The sequence below is a fragment of the Lathyrus oleraceus genome, chromosome 4 (assembly GCF_024323335.1).
Source record: "Lathyrus oleraceus cultivar Zhongwan6 chromosome 4, CAAS_Psat_ZW6_1.0, whole genome shotgun sequence".
In the NCBI taxonomy this organism is placed as follows: Eukaryota; Viridiplantae; Streptophyta; class Magnoliopsida; order Fabales; family Fabaceae; genus Lathyrus; species Lathyrus oleraceus.
In genome coordinates, this window is record NC_066582.1 from 499,092,279 (window position 1) to 499,118,499 (window position 26,221).

At 36.0% G+C, this 26,221-nt stretch overlaps 2 protein-coding genes and 2 long non-coding RNA genes across 11 annotated transcripts; 1 reads left to right on the top strand and 3 right to left on the bottom strand.

Annotated features, from left to right (window-relative positions):
• Window positions 1-422: 422 nt before the first annotated feature.
• On the bottom strand, window positions 423-1,265 carry LOC127135704 (uncharacterized). Its single transcript, XM_051062349.1, has 3 exons — window positions 989-1,265; window positions 809-900; window positions 423-657 (listed from the first exon to the last, which is right to left on the bottom strand). Exons 1-3 carry the CDS (start codon window positions 1,161-1,163, stop codon window positions 601-603), a joined length of 324 nt encoding a protein of 107 aa, XP_050918306.1. The 5' UTR covers window positions 1,164-1,265; the 3' UTR covers window positions 423-600.
• Window positions 1,266-5,417: 4,152 nt separating this feature from the next.
• Window positions 5,418-6,230, bottom strand: LOC127135705 (uncharacterized). Its single transcript, XR_007808652.1, has 3 exons — window positions 6,022-6,230; window positions 5,671-5,757; window positions 5,418-5,574 (listed from the first exon to the last, which is right to left on the bottom strand). It is a non-coding gene; the product is annotated as an uncharacterized LOC127135705 (long non-coding RNA).
• Window positions 6,231-12,801: 6,571 nt separating this feature from the next.
• On the top strand, window positions 12,802-13,787 carry LOC127076805 (glyoxylase I 4). Of its 2 annotated transcripts, none has more exons than XM_051018595.1 (4): window positions 12,802-12,997; window positions 13,074-13,307; window positions 13,400-13,475; window positions 13,570-13,787. In XM_051018595.1, the coding sequence occupies exons 1-4, from the start codon at window positions 12,872-12,874 to the stop codon at window positions 13,617-13,619; spliced, it is 486 nt and encodes a 161-aa protein (XP_050874552.1). In that variant the 5' UTR covers window positions 12,802-12,871; the 3' UTR covers window positions 13,620-13,787. The 2 variants fall into 2 exon arrangements, with proteins under 2 accessions (XP_050874552.1, XP_050874553.1); XM_051018596.1 differs by having other exon boundaries at window positions 13,579-13,787.
• A 562-nt stretch (window positions 13,788-14,349) lies between these two features.
• On the bottom strand, window positions 14,350-23,121 carry LOC127076806 (uncharacterized). 7 transcript variants are annotated; one of them, XR_007786885.1, is made up of 7 exons: window positions 22,982-23,121; window positions 22,140-22,208; window positions 21,137-21,174; window positions 19,367-19,451; window positions 19,117-19,184; window positions 16,443-18,982; window positions 14,350-14,648 (listed from the first exon to the last, which is right to left on the bottom strand). It is a non-coding gene; the product is annotated as an uncharacterized LOC127076806 (long non-coding RNA). The 7 variants fall into 7 exon arrangements; XR_007786890.1 differs by lacking the exon at window positions 22,982-23,121 and having other exon boundaries at window positions 16,443-17,754; window positions 17,837-17,917; window positions 18,833-19,184; window positions 22,140-22,975; XR_007786889.1 differs by lacking the exon at window positions 22,982-23,121 and having other exon boundaries at window positions 16,443-17,921; window positions 18,833-19,184; window positions 22,140-22,975.
• Between the last annotated feature and the right edge of the window lie 3,100 nt (window positions 23,122-26,221).

The window sequence follows — 26,221 nt, forward strand, 5'->3', positions numbered from 1 at the left end:
TTCAACTTAAAATCTTTTAATTTTCAACTTAAAATCTTTTAATTTTCAACTTAAAATCTTTTAATTTTCAACTTCATGGATATTCTTAATTAATCATTTTACACAAGAGATGAAAACAGTTAAAGTAATTATCATACCTAAGCATCAAATATATACAATGAATTTACATATGTTTATAACTTTTCTTATAAAATAAATCAATAAGTGTCGTATATTATATATTGAAAAACGTGTAAAATTGACACTTATTAACTCTTGTCAATTTAAAACTTTATTTTCTCTCAAATAAAAGTCTAATTACTCTTTCGTATTTTTTTGTCATTTTATCTTGTGATTGATTATATTTTGGTTGTTAGCTTGATATGCTATATATATTTATTTTTTTATTGTGTTGTTCTTTGATTCATATTGACATAAAAAAACTACGACCCTTCACATATTAAAATAATGACAAAATAATGACATGGGTGTTACTGTTACATATTCATAGACATGAGTATTCCACTCATTTTATAACTGAACTAAGCTATAAAATAAGAGAGGAAGAGAACCTCAGACTAATGTGTCTTACCCGGGAAGCTTCCTTCCTTCATAAATCCATTAATATGATTGACGTAACAAACAATCTTCATGGAGACCTATCAATTGTTCCGCTACCTTGTAATTAACATCACTATAAAATATTACTAGACTTTAACTGAAAGAATTTCAGAATAAGATTCATAATTTAAATTCCTTAAACATGTGTCATTTTTAATATTTATTAATCAATTTCAAACATATAGAAATCTAATATATGTGTATATACCTGTTCAATGCTACCATCTTCTACCTCTGTATTGAATGTAAGCAACATGAATTCATGGAGTATATTTTCTAAATCTTCAACGCAAATTGGTTCTGAGATTAATAAAAGTAATATTACATATAACAAAATAAATATTGATGAATAAAAGTTGAAATTGAAAAACAGAAACAGAAACAAAACCATTGGATTTGGAAAGCCATGAGAATAAATTTGAAGCAAGTTGGTGTGACTTGTGGAGGGAATCACAACCACCCCATTGGTTCTTGATGGCCATTTGAAGAGCATACCAACGTGAGAGAAGCAAAATGATACTCTCTTGCAATTCTCGATGGTTGTTTCTGTTGATGGAATCCATGAAAACAAACGTTGTTTGTGTCTCTCTTTCTCTCAGTGTGTGTTGTCCAAACAACACACAAAGAATGAGAGAGAGACGAGAGGAGGAGGTGTGTATATATGCGTGGATGTGAAGTATGCGAGAAATGTTTGGAATTATGAGATGATTGAGTTGTTAGAAATGCATTGATTCTTTCTTTTATTAACTATATATAGAATATGTTTGTCAAAGACTAAAAGGGGACAAATATTTTATCTTTCCTTTTTTATAGTATTTATTGATTGATTTTTTTTAAAAAAATTAAGTATTTTGCTATAAAAAGCATCACCAATCCTATTATTATCTATTTAATTATATCCTCTTTTTAATTTGATGAGCTAGTTACTTAAAAAAAATAAAGGGGTGACTTTCTAAACTATGTGTTGTCTCATTTATTTATCACAATGTTCTTTAAAATACACAAAGACATCAATATCCTTTTGTAGGAATTAATTTAATCAATTAAACAATCACCTCTTCAATATAAGGATTAATTTTTTGTACCAGTTAGTTAAAAAAATTATTTGAAAGGGACTTCGTATAGTATTAAAAGTTCATTATAAGGATCTTACGAGTAACATGTAACTCTAGGTAATAATTATATGTTTGTCTTTTTATGTCTTCCTGGACGTGAATAACTATATCTTTCTAATTGATTGACATAAGTTGATATATCATGGCTGATATAGCTAGCAAGATACACTAGTGCTTGAGTTACACTAATATAGTTTATAGTCAAGAAGTTTTTCATCCTCTTCTCTTCTCGAGGTTTGAAAGGATCTTCTCCATATCCAATGGTATAACAATTATTGGGGATAGACAACAAATAATATTTGTCCATATAGAAACATTTTATCATTTTTGTTGTATAAGTTTCTTGGTGTACAAAAACTTTGTATTTCCCAAGTCCTTATACAAGGACAAATGAATTCATTTGTATATCATTCCCTTAACAAATATTCAGAAAGACAATTGTTTAATTTATAGAGAGACTTATTTAATTTTATAGAATAGTCTTTTCAAGATCCAAAACTATGTGTTTCAAGTAAATAAATCTTTTATAAAGTTTTGTGTAAATTTTACTATCAAATAAGTCATATAAATAAGTTGTTATAATATCCATCATGTGCAAAATAAGTGTTTCGTGTGCTACAATGCTAATTAGATATCGAACATTACTTGAATCCACTACATTTAAATATGTTTCATCAAAATCAATCTTAGATCTTTGCAAAAATTCTTGAACAACAAATCAAGCTTTGTATGTCATAATTTTACCATTCTCATTTTGTTTTTCATAAGAACTCATTTATATCCAACTGATTTCACACCTTAAGGTGTTCAGACCACCTATCTAAAACCTTGTCGTTTGTAAAACATAATTTACTCAGCATAAGTCAATTATGTGACAAAGATAAGTGTAGTCTTTGACTCTTCTAAATGTAGGGTCATAAAATCTAAACCAAATGAAACTCTATTTTCGAGCTCAAGAAGTAGAAATATCTACACACTAAATTTAAATAAAATGTCTTCAAGTAATGTATATCTTTTAAGTAATGATGATGAATCTTGGCTATGGCATAGGAGACTAGCTCACACCCACATGGACCACTTAAACAAGTTGGTATGCAAGGATCACAAAGACGATATGCAACACTTATCTTTCAAAAAGCGTGTCAAAAAGTTAAGTAATTAAGGGCCTTTTTTAAGTAAAAAAATATTGTTTACATAGATTATCCCTTACAACTGCTTCACAGAGACCTATTTGGCTCATCTAAACCTATAAAGTCTCGGTGGAAACGTTTATGTCCTTGTAGTTGTGGATGATTACTCTCATTACACCTTGACATTATTCTTATCTCATAAAATAGATGCGTTTGTTGTCTTTTGAAAACTAGCCAAGATTATCCAGAACGAAAAAGAAGTAAGTATTGCACCCATCAGAAGTGATCATGGCGGAGAATTCTTAAATGAGGAATTTGAAATTTTTTGTAACGAAAATGGTATTCGACATCCTTTTTCACTCCACGAACTCCCCAACAAAATGGGGTACTAGAGAGGGAAAATAGATCTTTGGAAGAGTTTGCGAGGATTATGTCCAGTTAGACAAATCTTTCAAAATACTTCTGGTCTGATGTAGTAAGCATTGCTTGCTATGTTATGAATTGTGGCTTGATAAGATCAATTCTAAAGCGTACACCTAATGAGCTATATAAAGGAAGAAAGGTCGATATTTATCATTTACATGTTTTGGGGTGCAAATTCGGTATCCTTAATAACAGGAAGGATAGCCTCGGAAAATTTGACACAAAAGCTTATGAAGGCATATTCATAAGACATTCCACTTTGAGCAAATATTTTATAGTCTTTTACAAAAGAACCTAACTACAAAAGAATATGTTCATGTTACTTTTGATGAACTATTCTTAAACCATTAGAAATAGAAGTTATTTATTGTCCAGGTATTTTGGAAAAGACAAACATGGAAGAAAATGATCATGACATAGAACAAATTCAAAGCCAAGTTTTAGATCAAGAACTTGTTCAATATCCAAATGACTACACTCCTTCATATAATCAAGATCTTCTAAGGTAATAGAAGACAACTAAGGATCATCCTATTTAGAATTTTATTGGAAATAACTCTAATGGAATGACTACATGACACTCCCTTAACATGGTATGTAACTTTGTGGCCTTTGTTTCACAAATTGACCTAAAAGGAATCGATGAGGCTATCGTTGATGAACATTGGTATATTTCCATGCAAGAGAAGCAAACTCAATTTGAACGAAACAACATTTGAAAACTCGTTCCCAGAGCTTCAATTAATTAAGTGATTGGTACCCATTGGATCTTTCATAAATAACTAGATGAATATGGTAATGTTTTTATAAATAAAGTCATACTTGTTGCGAAGGGTTACAATCAATATAAGCGAATAGATTTTGATGAAACATATGCTCGTGTAGCTAGGTTAGATGCCATAAGGATATTATTAGCTTTTTCTTATATCATAAATTTCAAACTTTTTCAAATGAACGAAAAGATTGTTTTCTTAAATGGGTATGTCTAGGATGAGATATTTGTTTATCAACCTCCACGCTTTATCAACCTGGCATTTCCTGGTCATGTTCTTAAACTTAAGAAAGATTTATAGGTCTGAAACAAACTACTAGAGCTTTGTACCATCGTCAAAGAAAGTTCTTACTTGAAAATAAGTTTCAAAGAGGACAAGTTGATAAAACTCTTTTTATTAAGAAAATCGAGCATGATCATGTTCTTAAATGATGTAGAACAAATTAGAAATGACAATGATAGGGAAGCTTAGATACTTCTTAGGGCTTAAAATTCATCAAGCTAAGGAAGTAACCTTCATCAATCAAGCCAAATATTACAATTAGATGCTAAAGAGGTTTGATATGGATAAGTCCAAAATAATAGCAGTTCCAATGGCAACCTCATGCAATCTAGACAAGGACGAAAATGGAAAACTAGTTGAGGAAAGCAAATACTGAGGTATTATAAGTTCTCTCACTTATCTCACTATATAATGTCTCTATGTAATGTTTGTTTTGTGTATTTGTGCTCATTTTCAAGCACCCCCAAAAGTATCACGTCTCAGTGAGGTCAAATGCATCCTGGTTTTATACTCTAAATTTTTCATACTTTCTTTTAAAAAACTATAGTCACGTAATTATTACATTTGTTTCCATAACCTGGTCTTTGGTTTGATAAGATCATCTCTCCATGACCATTTGATTTGGTCATGGAATCTCATAAGTTTCCATTTAAAAAAATAAGTGAAGTGAACTTAAAGATAAGTTTTAGGTTACGTCACTTTAAGTTTTGGCATGGTCGTATGTTTATGCATGAAGTTTCTAAAAGATTTTGTTTAAAAGTAAATTATAGTTTGATTCATATGTTTGATTAAGTCTAGGGGTCATGTTTTAAATTATGAAAAGCATCTAATGAAAAGCTATTTTGTTTAGAATGTTGATGGGAAATTGGTTGTTACATTCATCGATTGAGATCCAATGTGCATTATATGAGAGTTTTTGTTTACATTAGATTTTGACCTATAAAATTGCAATGTATGTGCATGTTTTTGTTTATACTTGAAACAAATATATTATAAACCCTAGTAGTATGGCTGCAGAACTCAAGGTGAAAATAGGTTGTGAACTAATAGAACATTTCATATTCAAAATAGAACTTTACATTCTTCAACTCAAATTGGTTACAACAATAAACTCTTGTAGCATCTAGACCATATTAGAATTTTCTAAGTTATCTTCTAAACATGGAAATACAGGCTTCAAAAAAACTCAAAGGTTCTCTCTAACCGCTTCATGTGTCCATTCACTATAAACCAGCAAAACTTCAGAGTGCCCTGCACCATTCAAACAAATCCAACCCAGTCCATTCAGAATTAAAACAAATTACTTAAAAAACCATGAATCAAATAAAGTTCTATGTAAAGCTTCACCTGTGAGAATTCTTTAGAGAAAATTCTTCACACATCTACCATTCTCAAATTCACCTCCTATTCTGGCTCATATAAATAACACCACTACTGTTTAGAGAAAAAAGGGATGAATACCAAAACGCTGCAGAAATTCATCTAAGACCTTATACCTAAAAAAACTCTAAGCTTACAAGATTACTTAGAATTTCTCATTGAAATTCTAAGTTAATTGAGATAAAACTAACACATCCATCAGTATCAACGGCATAGTACATCAGCGTACGCCATTCAGAACGACGAGCATAGAAGAAAGAAGAAGTAGAGGAATAGCATAACACGATAAAGAAGGGATTGAGCAAAGGGATACAATACCTGCGTTGGATTCTTCCTTTCGATGACTACTGAAGTGGTAAACCATCATCCTCTTGTGTTCAATGAATTGAACTTGATGTGTTTGCTTGAACTCTTTGTTGAATGTTGATTTTCTATGTTCATTGATGTTATTTTTCGATTTCGGTTTGAAGATATTTTCCTTTCATTATTTTGAAGTCCTAGTTTCTTTTTTCGGGTTGAAAGTCGTTTGGTGTTTTTATTTTAGGGTTTAAGGGTTTGGGATGAGAATTTTTTGTGTTGAAAGTAGGTTATGTGGAGGTTAAATTAGGAGTACTGAGATCTTCGATCTAAGCGATTAAGGGTGATTTATGAATTTTTGGTTCATATTTGAACTCAGAAGGTTATTTTAGTGAGAAAGAGTTTTTTTTTGAAGTTGGTCAGGACAATGTTTTGGGTTCTAGCGACCTTTCAAGGGAGTGAGATGAGTTCAGGGAGAGGCGTGAAGCCCTTTTGCAGAAATTTTTTAATGCTGAGAAGGAATTGGATGAACTGTGGGTGAATGATGATGTTGTTAACTCTTTGCACGAATATGTAGATTGGTACGGTCGACAGTCCAGTTTGGCTTATCCGACGGAGAATTTGAAGGTTTCTCTTACTGATGGAGAGAAACGATCTAAAAAGGTTTTTGAAGATGCGGTTGAAGTGTGTCGGGCATTTGAAGTGGATCAGAAAATTCTTCAATAGAAGAAGGGTGATCGGCTCAGTGCTTTGAAAGGTATCGAGGAGGAGGTGGCGGATGCTCAATAAAAATATCGGGAATCCCATCAATGGGTTTTAGAAGTCGTGAGCAGGATCGAGGGTTTTGTCGCGACTTTGCCATTACCGTTGACCAGATGGATCCTTTGGCATATGCTTCTGGAAAGGACACCATAAGTGGTCCTAGAGCTTCTGAGCCATGTGCCGACGTATAAGAGCCTTTTATTCTTCTTTCTTTGTTTTATTTTTTCATGTAAGATTTGGTTAAGCCTTTGTGCCTCGGTTTGTAAACAATATTTTTATATATGTATTTCAATTATTACTTTTAACATGCTTGTGCTTTTTGGTATAGTATTGCTCCTTATTCAACTGTCGTTATTGTATGGCTAGGATCCGAGGAGAGCTAGGAATTGCTTTGGAATCCCTGCAATTCGCATAATTCGTTTGTTATAGAAAGTAGTAAATGATGTTTTCTTAAAGTGTATATGACCTTAAGTCTTTTATAAAGTCGTGCATGGTTGTTTCTTTTGAGAGTGTGTTGCGTTAAGGTGTACACATTACCTTGATGGAATTCTGAGGTAGTAGTGTATGGTTGTACTCGGAATTTGCTTACGGGGAGGAAGTATTGTACAGTTTGGTGTGTCCATATGTCAGATAAGAACTGATGAATTCAGTTTTGGGCGTTTATGCTCGTAATTATACCTGTAAGTATTTTATGTCAAACCACTTAGACGCGATTATGCCTTAATCATGTTTATAGGGATAAGGCATGAGTCTGATTAATTGTGGTTGTGTTTCAGATTATACTTACAGATGAAGGACATGAAACCAACTAGATACGACTATGCTTTGAATTGTGTTCCACGTCATAGAGGAGCATACATGTCCAAAGATAAAGGATCATCGTTCCTTCCCCTGAGGTGAAAGCTCGAATCAAGGTGGACGTCTATAGGTTTCACCCCGCTCGTCCTTGGACTGACTAGATCCGAATGGGATGCACCAGGTACACGTGAAAGCGTGTATTTCTTTAATATGGGGTATTTGAATGTTGCACTCAAACGTAGAAAGCATCTCTAACAGCATCCATTGGGGAATTGGTTGTTGTAGTCGGGCGTACTAAGCATTTCCAGTAGCTCACATAGATTCTGAAGACGTGCGAGATGCTGTAGGGATATGATTATTATAGTCGGACGTAATAAATGTATCTGATAGCGCCTCTTGAATTATGAAGACGCACAAGGCATTATGGATAATTGATTTTTATAGTCCGGCATACTGAAAGTATCTGACATCACCCCTAAATTATGAAGACGTTTGAGGCATTGTGGGGAATTGATTATTGTAGTCGAACGTACTAAGTGTATCCAACAGCACCCATGAATTTTGAAGATGCAAAAAGCGTTGTGAGGAATTGATTGTTGTAGCCTAGCATACTAAGCGTATCCAACATAACCCCTGAATATTCACGTGGGCAAAGTGTCTGGGAGTTGATTGTCGGTGTCCTAAGGTACAAGGCATGATGTTTGGCTCTAGTGCCCAAAACTGGGATGGATCGGCGTATTTGGACTTGGTGTTGCTTCTCTACATCCAGGGCGCTTGTATCTTCTCCGGTACATCACAACTCTCGGTTGACCTTCTAACTTCATGTCATGCAGAGTCTTCCATGTAGTTATTTTGCAACATGCACCTTCGGACGCGGGTCGTCCTTCTTCTCTCCTTACACCATGGTCGCCCGCCTAGCCTCATTTTTGGACTAAGGATGGGGTATTTTGAAGTTTCCTCGCTGATGGAGAGCAATGAGTCACTCGCTTACTCCATCGATAGGAGCCTAGGTTGACCGGATGGTTCCCCGAGTTACCCCATGTTCGGGTATGCTTATCATCTCGCAACTTTGTTATCATTATGTGATCTCGGGGCCCTGTTGAATGTCTAGGATTGAGCTCATGTCATTATAATTATGTGACATCCGACGTGATATTTTTACGATGATGGGACATCTAACGTGATATTTTTACGATGATGGGACATATGACATTGGTCACCATGGTGGTATGTGTGCCACCATATCTCTTGGGAGTGATTTCTTCTGCTCTGGCCTAGGTTCTGGCTCAAATTTGACGAGTTTCATCATGAGGTTCATCCGATGAGGTAGGGCATTCCCTAACCTTGCGAATCTGGATCTGAGGGTGTCCAGCAATCAAATTTCACGAGTGCTTGGTGTAACACCCTTCTAAATACCCCAAAATATTATAATTAAAATAATAACACATCAATCATCAGAGTAATTATGCCCCGAAGGGTGTCACACAATCATTTCACAAAATTATCAGAATACCCTGTCATGCTCATTCCTTTAAATCAAAATAAGGTTCTTTTGCATAATTCGCAGCGGAATCAAATCCAACATCAATGTAAAACATGTAACACCATACATGTAAATCATTCAACAACCAATATCAAATTAATTAAAACATTCCCTCCCGATGTTACATCTATCAGAGCATGACCCATAAGAACTACTCTAGACTCCAAGCATTAGCCTCTACTCGACTCATTTCTCGTTACCTGAAAAATAGGTTGTAAGGGTGAGTTCCTCAATCAATATAATAAGCATTATAGAACAACATGTAATGTTAAGTAAATAACACATCAATTCACCCTAACCAGACTACGCATTCAGCAACGGCAATATCCGTCCAAACATCATATTCAACAATAATATATATCATATGTAAAATCCTCAAACCATATTCAACACCAACAACACAACACAACGATTTACTCACTAATTCCTCACAATGGGAATTAGCTACAGCCCCACAGGCTATGCCATGCATTCATTATGCAATGAGACTCCATGAAATGCGGTACCGACTCTTCTCGAACATATAGTTCAAGCTCACCGATCCCTCCAGATACGGCTACTGAGCTCACTAGTCCCACTCATTGAGATCTAATGCCTCACTCACTAATTCCTCACCATGGGAATTAGCTACAGCCCCAAAGGCTAGACTATGCACACTACTCATCTAGTATGCAAACATCAACAACAAATCCACAATGGTTCACTCACTAATTCCTCACTATGGGAATTAGCTACAGCCCCGAAGGCTATGCCATGCATGCTAATCATCTAGCAATGCAACATCAACAATAATTCAAGAATAAACATATGCTCACACTCTAAGCCATAAAATAGTCTATTCGCAAATGCATACATTCACAACATCATGTATACCATCACATATCATCAACACATTCATCACAAAAGCATATCATATCATGCCAACCAACAACCACAATATTAGCACACTCCACTAATATCTATACTGCTCAAAACAGCGGGAATTAATCCCTATTACACCATAGGCAACATAGGCCAACTCTCACATAGGTACACAACAGTTAAAACAACAATTTTTCCATTCTGCTACAGCGTTAACCGGTTAACGCCCTGGGTTAACCGGTTAACGCAGCACAACACGCCTTCTGTCTCAATTTTTAACAGTGTTAACCGGTTAACACCCTGGGTTAACCGGTTAACGCAGCACAAACAGCCAAATATCAGAAATGACAACAGTGTTAACCGGTTAACACCCTGGGTTAACCGGTTAACGCAGACAAAACAGCACATATTCATAATCCAACACAGTGTTAACCGGTTAACACCCTGGGTTAACCGGTTAACGCAAGACAGAAGCTGTTCCTGCGCTAACTCAAGGCAGAATGCAGAATTCTCCGCATTTTCCGCCATTGGAGGACTTCCGGACCTCCGAATCCGATTCCGTAAAAAGCTATACGATCGGAAAATTACAACAGACTCAATTACCGATTTAATTTCAACTTCTCACACGGTTCATCCAACAAATTTTCAGCATTCACAATTCCCAATTAGGGTCAAATTAACAGCTTATTACTACCCATCACATATTCTCCCATAATACCCATTAATCGAGATAAACCCCCCTTACCTTGACAATCCGGCAGAATCTTTGAGCTTCAAGCTTTCGTTCTCCAACCTTTGCTCTCCAGCTCCTCTTCTCTGCCCTTTTTCCTTTTTCTCTCACGATGCTTCTCTGTTCTGTTTTCACGTGAAATGCTTTTCTAAATGAGAACTTTTCCTTATTCCAACATATATATATTTTCCCAAAATAATAATAATCCAAAAATAATAATAATAAATTTCTAATTATTCAATTAAATTAATAATTACATTATTAACTCAATTTAAATAATTATTTTATTATTATCGGGGTGTTACACTTGGGGCTGATTGATGCCCCTGGTTGAACGGAATATCTTCGGATCGAATCTCGACCCCGGGGTATTTTATGGTGTTACTTCACTACATGCCATAATCGATGCAACCGCTCAGTTCAGAATTCAATGGATCCAAATGGTGAAGATCTGAGATCTTGGATTCTTTAAACTTAGATTTCTTCGTCTGAGATGCTTTTGGAGTTCAGATCTAAGGATCGAACGTGGAATCGAGGAAATCGCAGGAATCAGAAGTTGATTCCCATAGACGACGCCGCTATTTCACTGTGTAAACATAAATGATGAGGATTGCAAAAACTACGGAGGAACGAAGCTTCTATGGCACTAGGGCGATGTAACATCGTGGATCGAAGATTGCGATCATGGTGCTTCTTGAACCAGACGTATCAGTCTTGGTCTGATGCCTTAATCGGTGTTTGTTATCTCCAATACGGTGGACCTAAGGGGTACCTGCATGGTTAGCACTTCAATGTTAATTCAGTTTAGGGTCCAAGATAGTGGTAATGAAAGTGGAGGTTAAAGATTTTTCACCTGAAAACCCTTTACGAAGGTATTTATACCTTGGGTCTGACAGGGCAGGTTGGATAATGGACCTCGTGCTATTGGACTTTTAGCCGACGCATAGCAGTGGGTCTCAGATCTTTGGCAGGTACAGAATAGTTCCCAAGTGCAAGAAGACAAAGTTTCAAATGGGAAAAAAAGTAACTGCTTAAGAATTAAGAGAAAAGAAAGGTCTAAAAAGAAGTGACTTTAGTTCTTCCTACAACTATGTACTGGAAACAAGGAAAGAAAGGTGTCTTATTGATCGTGTTTCTCGCACGTAATACTCAAGTGTTTCAGTTCCTAAGAATGATCATAATGTCGCCTCTGAATAAATGTTTGGCGTTCCAAATAGTAAAAACACGAAAGATGGTGATCGGGACGAAGGTGAAGTTCATCAAACCATCACATTTACATTCAAGCGCGAGGGCTTATAGGGCAACTGCTTCGGGCTGGCCACATCTCCCTCGGAACGATCACTTAGAGATATGTCACTCCGGACTGAAACTTATTAACTGACTACATAGTCCTATTTCCAGAAACTTCTCCTTACCCATAACTATTTTACACCTCACCACGGAAGATTTACGCCTCATGCGCATTTAACGGTCTTCTGCATTCCACGCCTGAAAGATAGCAAAGTCGTTATTCCTCCCCTGTATAGGGAATTGTGTCATTTCATGTAACAAATTTCAAATACAATTTGAATACTCTCTACTCATTTACAAACTAATTTGAATGTTGAAGTACTAACCTTGAAGATACACCCCCACTCCGCCATCAAAAGCCTTGCTCCATTATAGCTTTTGCATCTATCTCTATTTCTGATTTCAGAGCAGAATAACTATGTTTTTTATAATTATTTAAACTAGTGTAACTCAATGTAACTATTTATAAATCATTTACAATGTCAATAGATATCAGATTAATGCATTTTTATAATTTTAAAAAATAATTTAAATTGAGTTTTAAAAAAAAATCAAATGATAGTTATTTTCAAAATATTCACATTAATTGCAAACTAATTTTAAGATAAACCACCTTTATAGGACAAATATTTTAAATTTTAATAATAATTATGACCAATATTATTTTAAGATAAATTCTTTAATACTTATAAGATTAAGTTGAATATCGAAACCTCTACAAATTCTTTTAATATTTTAATTTGTTTTAAAATAAAATAAAATAAAAAATGATGTAACATTAATTAGAGTGTTTAATTGGTTGAGAGTACGGTACCTAACTAAATTCAAAAATATTTTAATCATAAAAAATCATAACTATCTTCATTTTTATAGATAAATAGTGACATATGTGCAAATACGAAATCTGTAGAAGCGTGAATCTAAGAAAAATGGCAGGAGAAGAAGGAGTGAGTCTGAATCATATATCTCGAGAATCCACCGACATTAACCGCCTCGCCAAATTCTACCAAGAGGTTAGTATTTTTTCTTTTCAATTCTCAATCAAAAATATACAAACTTAGATTATATGTTTGTGATTTCTATGATCAGATATTTGGGTTCGAGCAAGTAGAAAGTCCCAAGTTCGGAGAGTTTAAGGTTGTATGGCTACGTCTTCCATCTTCTTCGCTCTATCTCCATCTCATCGAGCGTAATCCATCTAATAATCTCCCTGAGGGTCCGTGGAGTGCCGCTTCTCCCGTTAAAGACCCTTCTCATCTTCCCAGAGGCCATCATCTCTGCTTCTCTCTCCCCAATTTTCAATCCTTTATCCAGACTCTCAAGGTTCTCTTTTCTTTATCACTCTTTTTTGTGTATTGGAAATTGAGCGGTTTTTGTAAATTGAGTGGAACCATTTGTTTGTTTGTTTCATGCAGGACAAGGGTATTGAGACTTTTGAGAAATCTCTGCCTGATGGCAAAATCAAACAAGTTTTCTTCTTTGACCCTGATGGTAAGACTAAGTTACAATTTTCTGATATTAGTACTAAAACTTGCATTGTTATTATTGTCTGTGAACGGGTTGGTTATTGGCCCCTAAAATGAAGTATTTGCAGGTAATGGATTGGAGGTTGCAAGCAAGGAGGACTCCTCCTAGTTTACTTTGATGTTCATCTGTTATAATATTGTAACTATAGTCTATAATAGTAGTAATAATAATGCACCTTTATTAAGGACACCAAACATATGTTGCCTAAAGATGTACTTGTATTGTCATGCACCTTTATTCTCTTGTTTTTCCTTTACCAGCTAGATTTTGAGAAGATATCGCCACTTGCTTGTGATTTATTGTTGTGTGTTAAGATATGTTTAGTCAAAAAAAAAATTAAAACAAAATTGAGTCCAAGAGGAATCTATTGTGCTCATCTGTTCATTCCCTTGTACCTCAGTTGAAAGCCTTTCACTATTTTGTGTGCATTCATGACAAAATATTTGCATAGAATCTTGGCTAACCCAGTTCAAGAAGGTTCTTTTGCTTCTTGATATGAAAGGGGAGCATGGATAGACAAATTGTTTGATAAATAAAATATATGGACTCATGGTGTAATAGCTTCAAATTTTGGACTTATAGATGTTGAATCCAACCAACTTCACTTGTCATATTTCAAGAAGTAACAAATGCATTGCATATTACAAGATATTAACATATTTAACCAAAAGATCAGATACAAAACAAAATAAAATTCTTCTTGAAAATATAAATAAATCACTGAAAATATTATGTATGGAATTTTCCTTCATAATTTTACTTATAAATGAAACACTTCGGCAATGGAAGTGAATGAGAACATAAATTTTGGTTTTTCTGATCAACAAACAGGTAACAATGAAATTCAATACTCAACATATATAAAAAGAGACAGCAATTACTGACATACAATTCCTACGTATTTACAATTTACAACATAAGAAAATTGGGGACCAGGTTTGGCTTGAGGACCGAGTTTCTGAGTCTGATCAAGCTCCCAAGACAGGCCAGCTTGCACTAAATAATGGATGTGATTGTAGAGAAAGAACTACAAATTTAAGAGCAAACACTAGTACATCTCTTCGACAGACTGACTTCCTATTTGTTTAGCTTCTTTATACATTGGGAACTCGTGTTTTATTTCATTGTTGTTAACACCTGAAAAGTAAGAGATGAGATGAAAAATGAGAGTTAAACCGAATTCAACAAAGTAATAAATAAAAGAAATCTGTAGAGGTGTTAGTGTTAGAGGCGAGTGATTCTGAGAACATTCATTCCTCAAGAGCCTCCTTTCTAGGTGTATTTGGCAAGAAATGGCAGAAAAATAATGCTGGGAACTCAGAAGGGGGGAACAGGGCCATTAATGGGGAAAAAGGTAACAAAGGAAACAATAGTAGTAAAAACACGGATACAGACAAGAGGACTTAAAGTATGAAACCATGAAGGATCCTTTAAAATAGTGGTTTGATAAAATTCTGCTATGCTATAGTGGTTCTATTGGACACTAATGATACATATCATAGATAATAGGAGTTTGCTCAAATTCTGCTGTATTCTAGTTCTCTAGCGCTACTAGTTACGGCTTTTATTTGACTGACACTGGACTGAAAACGTTGAAATGTAGTGATTTTTACTACCTTTCTGGGATGTTGAAAAGGATTACAAGGCTCAGATGGAGGTGTTTTGCCAGAGAAGAGACTGAAGGAGGAGTGTGAGCATGGCTGCGACTACGTGCGTCTATGAAAGGACCCAGACAGAGTCGCCTCGCCAGTACATGGCTCTTATCTTCACACATGATGTATGAATCAGTTGCATGAAATATCATCACAGCCTTGTTGTATCCCAAAGAAGAAAGAAGAAAGATGGAAGATTGTTGTTGTTGAGGGTGAAGAGTGAAAGAGAAAGATTGTTGTCATTGTTGTTGTGTGTAGAAAGAGAGGACATAAGTATGAATAATCATTGGCAATGAGAGCAACTCAGAGACAGCCATGGTTATCTCTGAGGGCAGCAAAGTCTCACAAATCAATTAGTTGGAAATGGAGAGGCTCAGAAAGAGAGATGGCTGATTGCGTCAATATAATAGAAACGCCTCACCAGAACCATCCATCTATCATCATAGCCACAGTCAATTCAGTACCCAACAAACAAGAAGAAAGAGTTCAACCAGGCGAACCCTTTCCCAATCTGTGTTAGTTCTCAACCATGAAAACTATAACAAAACAATGCTGCAAAAATACTGGAAAAGAAAGCAGGTATATGCAAAAGTTAGGCAAAGAAGGAACATGTTTATCCATGATGGTGTGCATCATAGCCAGTCAATTCAGTACCCAACAAACAAGAAGAAAGAGTTCAACCAGGCGAACCCTTTCCCAATCTGTGTTAGTTCTCAACCATGAAAACTATAACAAAACAATGCTGCAAAAATACTGGAAAAGAAAGCAGGTATATGCAAAAGTTAGGCAAAGAAGGAACATGTTTATCCATGATGGTGTGCATCAGTATTCATAGAACATGTTTTGCAGATTACTATTTGGCCTAACAGTATTGTTACACTTGTAAATTGTGAGCAATTTAGCCAACTAAGTTACTAGAGATGCAAGTGTCACAGCGTCAACATATTTGACAGGGTACTAGTTTTCCATAAAAAAAAAGTCATAACTAATAACTTTTAACCTTTCAAACTGTTTGATGTTTCCTAAATGGAGTAGTTAGTTCAATGCGTGCTATTTCTAGTTTGAGGAGTAAGGTACTATAGCTGAGAAAAGTAAAATTTTGGAGTGAAGTACTATAGCTGAGAAGAGCAAAAATCTGATCGCACTTTAAGACTATAATGTGAAATGCACAACTACTTAGGCAAGAGTTTGGGGGTCTACAGCATTGAGAATAGAATGTGAAAATCCGCAAGGCAATGAAACTGGTGTGCTGAATGAAATGAGAGAAAAAGAAATGTACCTCATTTACATTTCTTGGACAGAATCAAGATCCTATTTGGTTAGCATCCTTAGATATTGGCATTTTTGTGTTTTTTATTGTATCACCTGAAAAGAGAGATGAGGCATAAAACGAGAGAAAGTTATACAGAATCCATCCTTGAAGAGACTTTTGTCTCTGAATATTATTGATTCACACTAAAACCAGACAAATTCAATCCATCGACTGGATAGGTGTAGGGGTGTTGAAGAAGAATAGGAGGCTCAGATAATGGTGCATTTGTCAGAGAAGAGGGTGAAGAGGAGCATGGCTGCAACTGTGTGCGTTCGTCACTATGTGAGAAACGGAGTCACCTCGCCATGACAACGCTCTTTTGTTCTTCACCCACAATGTCTGATACGATATCCATAGTTTCATGAAACATCATCCCTGCCTCCTTAGAGAGAGAGAAAGAGAAAGTGAGCCAGGTTTTGTTGTTGTGTGATGTATTAAGAAAGATCTCTCGAGATTAGAGAATAACGATTTGTTGTGTGGTGTATTAAGAAAGATCTCGAGATTAGAGAATAACAATTTGGATAGGAATATGGTCTTTGATAGAACATTATGGCATAATTTGATCCATGTAGCCTACCCGCCTTAGTGGGATAAGACTTCATTGTTGTTGTAGGGAGAAGTGAAGTAAAAATGAACATTGGCAATGAGAGAAACTTAAAGCCTCACAATCACAAACTTGCAATGCAACTAAAAAGGCTCAGAAAGAGAGAGATGGTTAGTGGTGGCTGCGTCAAAAACACCTTGCCACACAACCATCCCTCCGTCATCACTGCCTCATTCGATTCAATAAGACTAGACAAGGCAAGGCAACGGGACAGGGACGGTTTCAACTGCATGCAATGCAATGAGAATTTTCTTCAATACCTACCTTCTTCTCAAGCATTCATGTTTCACATGTTTCCTTTCTTACATATATTCCGCCTCTTCATTCGCAATTGGCTATCTATCTTCCCCCAAATTTACATTTCATTTCACCCTAATGACCTCTCCTCAACACCACCTCTACGTTTCGAGCTATTTACAATCTTTGCCCTTTTCGTCATAACAATTTCTTCGGCCTTTTTGTTTACCTTCTATAAAACATTTCCCTCCTTTCTTTTCAATATTTTATGTTTCCCAATTGCTGAAATGAAATTCCTTAGAAGGAGGACCTGATCTTAATTTAGAGCCTCTTGGCCTGGTGTATAGTCTTAATTTAGAGCCCTTTTCTTCAACAGAATCAACTTCCAATTTTTCTAGCTTTGTTATATATTGGAATCTTGTACTTTGTTTGTAACACCTGAAAAGTAAGAGATGAAATAAAAAATGGGATGTAATTTGTATTGGTTATAATGTTAAAGGTAGGTGATTATGAGAACAACATTCTTCAAGAGTCTTTTCTCTGTCCATATTTATGACGGAAACCAGACAGACCCTCGTCATAATACATCTCAGCCTCACTCCTGACTTACAAACAAAACAGGAAAAAAATTGTCAAGAAATGACAAAAATATTAGAATTATTAAAAAGCAAAGGATAATATGAATGGAAGTGCTAAATGGAGAATTTAGGAGGAATAAGGCGGAAACTCCAATAAAAAGGGGGACAAGTGCCATTAAGAAAAAATAAGTAAGCAAAGGAAAAAATCACAGGTAAAAAAAATGCAGAGGTAGATGAATGAAACCGTGTTGTCAATCACGGATAATGGAAAATAGAAGTTTAATCAAATTTTGTTATGCTACAGTGGTACAATTTGACAACACATTGCAATTTGTAAACAATAGCAGTTTGCTCAAATTCTGCTGTGTTGGAGTGATTTTACTTCTTTTCTAGATAGAAAAATTAAGCTACAAAAAGGGGGGAAAATGAAGAGAGGGGGGTTGAAGAATTACAAGGCTCAGATTAGGTGGTTTGTCAGATAAGAGAGCGAAGAGGAGGAGGACGAGCATGACTGCGACTACAAGCATCGAAGGAAGGACCCACAGACACAGAGTCGCCTCTCCAATACACGTCTTTTTTTCGCTCACAATGTCTGAATCAGTTGCATGAAATATCATCACTGCCTTGTTATATTCCAAAAAAGAAGAAGAAAGATTGAAGATCATGAAGGGTTTGTGTGTTTGGTTATTGTGTGTAGAGAGTGGACAGAAGTATGAATGATCATTGGCAATGAGAGCAACTCAGAGAACGAAAGAGTGATCACTAAGAGCAGCAAAGCCTCACACAAGTTATCGAGTAGTTGCCAATGGAGAGGCTCAGAAAGAGAGATGGCTGACTGCATCAACATGATAGAAATGCCTAGCCAGAGCCATCCATCATCACTGCCTCATTCAAATCAATACCCAACAAACAAAAAGAAACAGTTGAACAAACCGAACCTTTTTCCAATCTGGGTGAGTTCTCAACCACGAAAACTAACTAAACAAGGCTGCAACCACCCTTGCATTAAAGATTAACAAAGTTTTCAGTTGATATAGGATCTATCTCTTTGTCATGGGTATTAAGATGATAATCAATTTGTCATGGATCTTTTGAAAGATCAAACCCGAAAGGACCGGAAAAGAAAACAGGTATAGCCAAAAGTTAGGTCAAGAAGGAACAACATAATCCAATATGGTATACGGCAGTGTGCTGAATAGAACACTTTTTGTGTATTACAAACCTAAAAGTGATCAAAGATAAACTAGGGATAACTTGAATATTCTTCGTTGCCCAAACAGTATTCTGAACCTGCAGCAAAGACATACCAAGTTTTATATTTATAATTAGTAGGAGAGTGTATAAAAGAGTTGCATGACTCAACTTTCGACAGTCAGCTTCAGTGAAAAGTTAAATAAATCTAACAAAAGTTACTTCGCTTGACAGCAATGAACTTGGTATGGTGAAAGAAGATGAGAGAAAAAGAGATGTACCCCATTTACATTTCTTGAACAGAATCAATATCCTATTTGTTTACCATCTTTATATATTGGCATCTTGTGTTTTTCAATGCACCGCCTGAAAAGAAAGAGATGACGTCAAAAACATCCTTCAAATATCTTTTGTCTCTGCATATCATTGATTTACACTGAAACCAGACACACTCAAACCCTAATCTACCTCAGTCTCACTCCATACTCAAAAAGAAGAAAGAAGAAAAAAAGGAAAGTAAGAGTAAGATGCTTATATAACATGCAATAGCATAGGGGCGAGCAAGTAAGGGTGTTGAAAAAGAGGAAGAGGCTCAGTCGGAGATGTACTGTCAGATAAAAGGGTGAAGACCCATGGCTGCGACTGCGAGCGTCTGTCACCCAGTGAGAGACGGAGTCGCCTCGCCATGAGACATCTCTTTTGTTCTTCACTCAGTGTCTGATCTGAAACACATTGCATGAAACATCATTGCCTCTTATATCCAAAAGAAGAAGAAGAAGAAAAGCAAAAACACAAGGTTGAGTTGAATTTGAAGATGATTATGAAGCCAAGGAAGCAGAGAGAGAGAGAGAGAGAGTGAGAGAATGGGAAACAAGTTATGTTGTTGTTGTTGTTGCTCGCGGTGTGAGTGAGGAGAGATGTAGGAATGATCATTGGCAATGAGAGAAACTCAGAAACAGTCAGTCATCTGAGACCATCAAAGCCTCACAAACTAATGCATAATTGCAAAGGGAGAGGCTCAGAAAGGAGAGATAGCTGGCTGCGTTAACATGATAGAAACGCCTCGCCAGAACCATCCATCATCACTGCCTCGTCCAATTCAATACCCAATAAACTGGAAGAAAAAGTTCTTGACCATGAAGACTATAACAAAACAAGGCTGCAACACCTTGTGTTAAAGAATGACAAAGCTTTAAGTTGATTATGAGTATATCTCTTTGCCATGGATATGGAGATGTTAATCAATTTGATGCACCTTTAGGCTCTTCTCATTTTGAAGATTGAAAAAAACCTAATTAGGTTAGTTGGCAACTCCAAAGTTGAATCTGAAGTGGATCTTTTGAAAGAGTACAATCATCCATATGCAGTGGTATTCTGATTCGGAAAAGAACACTTTTTGCAGAATACATAAATAAAAGCAATACAAGATAAAATAGGGATAACTTGTACATTCTTTGTTGTTGGAACCATATTTACTCTGAATATGCAGCAATGACAGACCAACTAACATATAGATACATCTGGCAGAAGTTACTTGGATTCACAGTAATGAGCAAAAGCCTTGGGAAGCATATGATGTAACTTGTAATTAGCAGTAAAACCAGATTGAATCCACATTGTGACACTTGCATCTTCACTAACTTTGTTAGCTAATTTGTTCACAATTTACAAGTATAACATATATTTAGCCAGATACTAGTTTTCCATAGAAGTCATAAGTAATTACTTTTACCCATTTCATGTTGTTTGATATTATTTGTCAAATGTAGTAGTCCAATGAGTGGTATTTGTAGATGGAATAACAAAGTAATGTGCAATGCATATCTACTTCGGCAAAAGTTTGATACCCCAATGAGTGGTATTTGTAGATGGAATAAAATAATACTATAGCTGAGAAGAGCAAAAATTAGATCACACTTTGAATTTAAAACTAATGTGCAATGCATATCTACTTTGGCAAAAGTTTGATAGCCCACAACATGAAATTGAATATGAAATCCACATGGAAATGAACTTAGTGTAGTAAATGAGACGAGGGGAAAAAAACGTACCCTATTTCTCTAGCATCTTGTGGTTTGGCTAGTAGCCCCTGAAAAGAAGAGTCGAGATGAAAAACAATAGAGAAAATTATACATAATTCACAGAGAGACTCAAACCCTAATCTATCTGTCTCTCACTCGAGACTCAAACAAAAAACAATATTATGAAGAAATGGCACAAAATTATTATGAAAGTATTTAAAAAGCCTAAATAGAAGTGGTAGGAGAAATGGGGGAACAGTTGATGCTAGAAACTCTCAACAAGGAAGGGGAAAAGTGAGAGTGTGGGGGTGTTGAAGAGAAATAGGAGGCTCAGATAGAAATAGATTAGTATTTTCAGAGAAAGAAGCATGGCTGCGACTGCAAGACGGAGTCGCCTCGCCATGAAAGGTCTCTTTTGTTCATCACTGACAATGTCCTATTTGATTATCCACACATCATCACTGCCTCGTTATATCCAAAAGGAAGAAGAAAGAAAGTAAGAAGGTGATGATGATGATGATGATGATGATGAAGCATAGAGAAATAGAAAGAGAGTGAGGTTATGTTGGGGATGGTGGTGATGGTGCATGTAGTATTGATCATTGGCAATGAGAGTGACAAACTCATCAAAGCCTCACAAAGTTGCACATCAAATGGAAACAAAAAAGCTCAGAAAGAGAGAAGAGTGGTGGCTGCGTCAAAATCGCCTCGCCACACAACCCTCCTCCATCATCACTGCCTCGTTCAGCAAAGAAGTAGTGTTCAACCACCAACTACATGCAAAGCAATTTAAATCTTGCTCAATAGTCAGCTCAAATGGTATTCAAGTTTCAAAAGCAATGGAAAGAAAAACAGGTATAGCCAAATGTTAGGTCAAGAAGGAGCACCATATTCATACATGATGCTATGCAGTAGTATTCTGATACTGAATAGAACACTTTCTGCAGCCTAGAACATGAAATTGAATATGAAATTCACATGGAAATGAACTTGGCGTGGTTAATGAGATGGAAAGGAAGAAAAAAAAATGTACCCTGTTTACATTTTTTGAACAGAATCAATATCCTATTTCTTCAGCATCTTAGGTTTAGGTCTGTAGCACCTGAAAAGAAAGAGACAAGGTGAAAAACAAGAGAAAAGCCATTTAAAACTCATTTGATCCTTGAAGAGCTTTTTTGTCTCTCTGTAATGTATCATTGATTCACAGACAGACGCAAACCCTAATCTATCACAGTCTCTGACTCCGAACACAGAAACATAAGAGAAAAATAGAATGGGTACAAAGTTAATGGTAGTAGAAAGTGAAAGTAAGGAAATGAAAGAGTGCGAGAAAAATAGGAGGCTCAGATAGAAATAGATTCGTATTTTCAGAGAGAGTGGCTGCGACTGCAAGGAGTAGTCGCCTCGCCAGTGAGAATGTTCGATCTGATTATGCATGCATCATCACTGCCTCCGAAAAGAAGAAGAGAGAAAGAAGGTCATGAACATGATTATTGATGATGAATTTGAATATGAAGTAGAGAGAGAGAGAGAGAGAGAGAGAGAGAGGGGTTATGTTGTTGTTGTTGATGTTGGTGGTGGTGGTGATGGTGTGTAGTAGAGAGACAAGTATCTCTCAAACACAGTATCGATCATTGGCAATGAGAGTGAGAAACTCGTCAAAACCTCACACTCAAAAAGTTGGAATGCAGATGGCAACAAAAAAAAGTTCAGAAAGAGAGAGAAGGAGTGGCTGCGTCATAAACGCCTCGCCACAACCATACTCATCATCATCACCGCCTCATTCAATACAATAACGTTCAACAAATTAGAAAAGGAAGAAGCAGTGTTCAGGCAACTACAAGCAATGCAGTGCAAATCTTCTTCAATACTTACCCCCAAACTTCACATTTCATTTCAGCTTTTCATCTCTGGCATTTTGGGCTATTTATTACAATCTTTGCCCTTTTCGTCCTAACAAGTTCTTGTCCTTTTTCTTTTCTTGCTGTAAACCATTTTTCACATTTCTACTATTATTTTCTTCTACTTTTTAAGATTTTCATTACTAGGAATTTTATTTTATTTTAGAATTTAAAATCATAAAATAGTGAATAATGGAGAAATTGAATGGGGGAGAAGGAGAGAGAAATGAGGATGAAAATTATGATCATTGTAGATGAGGATGTCTCCCAAATATTTATACATACAATAAAAGAGGATTGGGACATAAGTTATATAAGTCAAATAATAGAAAAACAAAATCTTCAGACATGTAATCAATACTGCTGCTAAAACCATAAATTAACTAACAGTGGTAACCGCTTAATGTGAATGCATAACTTGTTACTCCAATGTTAGAATCATTTTTCTTTTGTTTATTTGACTTATTTTAACACATGTAATTAACAAGTTAGACACATGGGTCAACCGTTTACAACACTTGAATTACTGCAAACTTTTAACACACCACCTTGATTCGTGTGTTCCAAGTCTTCTATGTTCATACTCATCTTCAATCTTTTGAATACTTCAATTGTGACTCTCTTGGTCTAAAAATCAACAACTTGTTCTTCACTTCGACAATATCTCAATCTCAATCTTCCTTCACTAACAAGTTTCCTCAAGTAGTGAAACCTTATCACAATGTACTTGCTCCTTCTATGTGCAATTGGATTCTTAGCAAGATTAATCATGGAAACGTTACCAACTATGAGTGTAAGATTCGCACCCTCATTGTTGCATAGTTTCTTCAATAGATTCATTAGCCACATGGTTTGACATGCACATAACGAATCGGCAATGTACTCTGTCTCATAACACGATAGTGAAACTACTGGTTCCTTCTTCGAACACTCGCCGACGAACATAAAAATGTATATAGCTGTAAACTTTCAACCATTTTTATCTTTGCACCAATGGAATCAGTAAAACCAAGCATATTACATTTTCTGCCCGTGTTCGCTGCAGGAAAGAAAATTTTGCAGTCAATCGATCATTTGACGTATCTTAGGATCCTCTTGATTGTTGTCAAGTGAGACACCTTCGGTCTCTCCGTGAATTTACTCATAATATCGACATTAAACGTCAACTACGGTTGCATATTACACAAGTAACTAAAGGATTCAATCAACCTCTTATACTAAGTTGGATAGACATCTTGCTCATCCTCACTCTACGACAACTTTATCATTGGTTCAGCAAGAGTAATGGCAGCATTAGAATGTTCCATTCAAACTTCTTCAATATCTCAAGTGCATACTATCTTTGGTGCATGAGTAATCCCCTTTTGGACTTGTGAAACTCAATGCCAAGGAAATATGTCATGAGGTCAAGGTTAGTCATCTCAAACTATTTCATAAGTTCACTCTTGAACTTTGAAATACAATTTTTGTTGTTGCTCGTTATCAACAAGTCTTCTACGTATGGACAAAGTATAATCACTCATTCACTTGCATTCGTCTTCACATATACACCATGCTCGAATACATATTTATTGAGCCAACCTCCTTTAACTCTTGGTTTCTCACAACAAAACCAGAGGTTATTCTATATACATCTCTTCTTCAAGCAGTCCGATCAAAAACACTTATTTGACGTCCATTTGATAGACGAACTAATTGTTATTATTTGTAATACCACCAACTAGTCTTATGGTTTTAATCCCAGCAATCGGTGTGAATACCTCTTCAAATTCTAAGTCTTCTCTTTGCAAGAATGCTTTTACAACTAATTGAGCCTTATGCTTAATTATTTCACCCTTGGGATTTGCCTTCACTCGGAACATCCATCTCACACCAATTGGCTTCTTCCCATCCGATAGATCAACCAACTTCCGGTTGTTGTTCTTCTCAATAGATTCCAACTCCTCCTTCATAGCACAACTCCATTTTGGATCACTTAAAGCCTTTTTCATTTTAACGGGTTTGGATTCGTCCATAAGTGCAAAATGTATGAAATCACCATCATAATTGACTTTGTTATATCGGAATAGCTCACAGTCTTAGAGTCTTCGAGGCAAACCTTTTTTCCTTGTTAATCTTCTTACATTATCTTAAATCCGGGCTTCGGCAACGGGCGTTTATGCACTTCCCAATTCTACAGAATCTAAAGTTTCAAAGTTGTAATTGGTTACAACTTTTACGTAACTAGTTACAAGCTACTGCAATTGTTTTATCTCGTCGAAAGCGACGTCTCGGCTGATCACAACTCTTGTGTTTTATGCATCAAACAACTTGTAACCATCAGTGGAGTGATACCATACAAGTATCATCACTTCTCCCTTATCATCTAGCTTCTTTCTAATTTGCCCCGGAACATGTTAATACGCTACGGAACCAAAAACTCTCAAATGGTTCAAATTCGATTTGAATCGCGACCATGCTTCTTATGGTGTTAACTTCTCAAGCTTCTTTGTTTGACACCTATTCAACAAATAAGCAGTTGTGGATATTGTTTCTCCTTATAACTCTTTCGACAAGTTCTTCCCCTTTAACATGTTTCTTACCATGTTCATCATCGATCGATTCTTCCTATCGACAACATTGTTTTACTGCGGTGTATAAGATGGTACAACCTCATGTACAATCCCTTCTTGATCAAGAAACATCTCGAAGTCTTTTAAGACATATTCGCCTCCACCATCCATTTTGAGCACTTTGAGCTTGTGACCACTTTGCCTCTCAACCATGGACTTGAACTTCTTAAACACTTCGAATACCTCGCCCTTTCTCTTTATTAGGTGTGTTCATAGCTTTCTAATATGATCGTCTATGAATGCGACAAAATATATATTATCACCAATCGAGTCAACTTGCATTGGTCCACACACGTACAAATACACCAACTCAAGGTGAGTCTTGGTTCTACAACCTGCATCCTTGTTGAATTTACCCTTATGTTGCTTCGCTTGCACACATTCTTTACAAATTTCAGTCGGTATGTTGATCAATGGCAACCCCGTTACCATTCAGTTCTTTTGTAAGCCTTTGAAATCTCAGAAATTGAGATGCCCAAGACGACATTGTCATATCCATTCTTCTCGACTTGCTGTTGTAGCAAGACATATATGCTCCATAACCTCCAACTCAACCTTGAAGGTTCTATTGGCAACCATAGGAGGTTTAAGGACCAAAACCA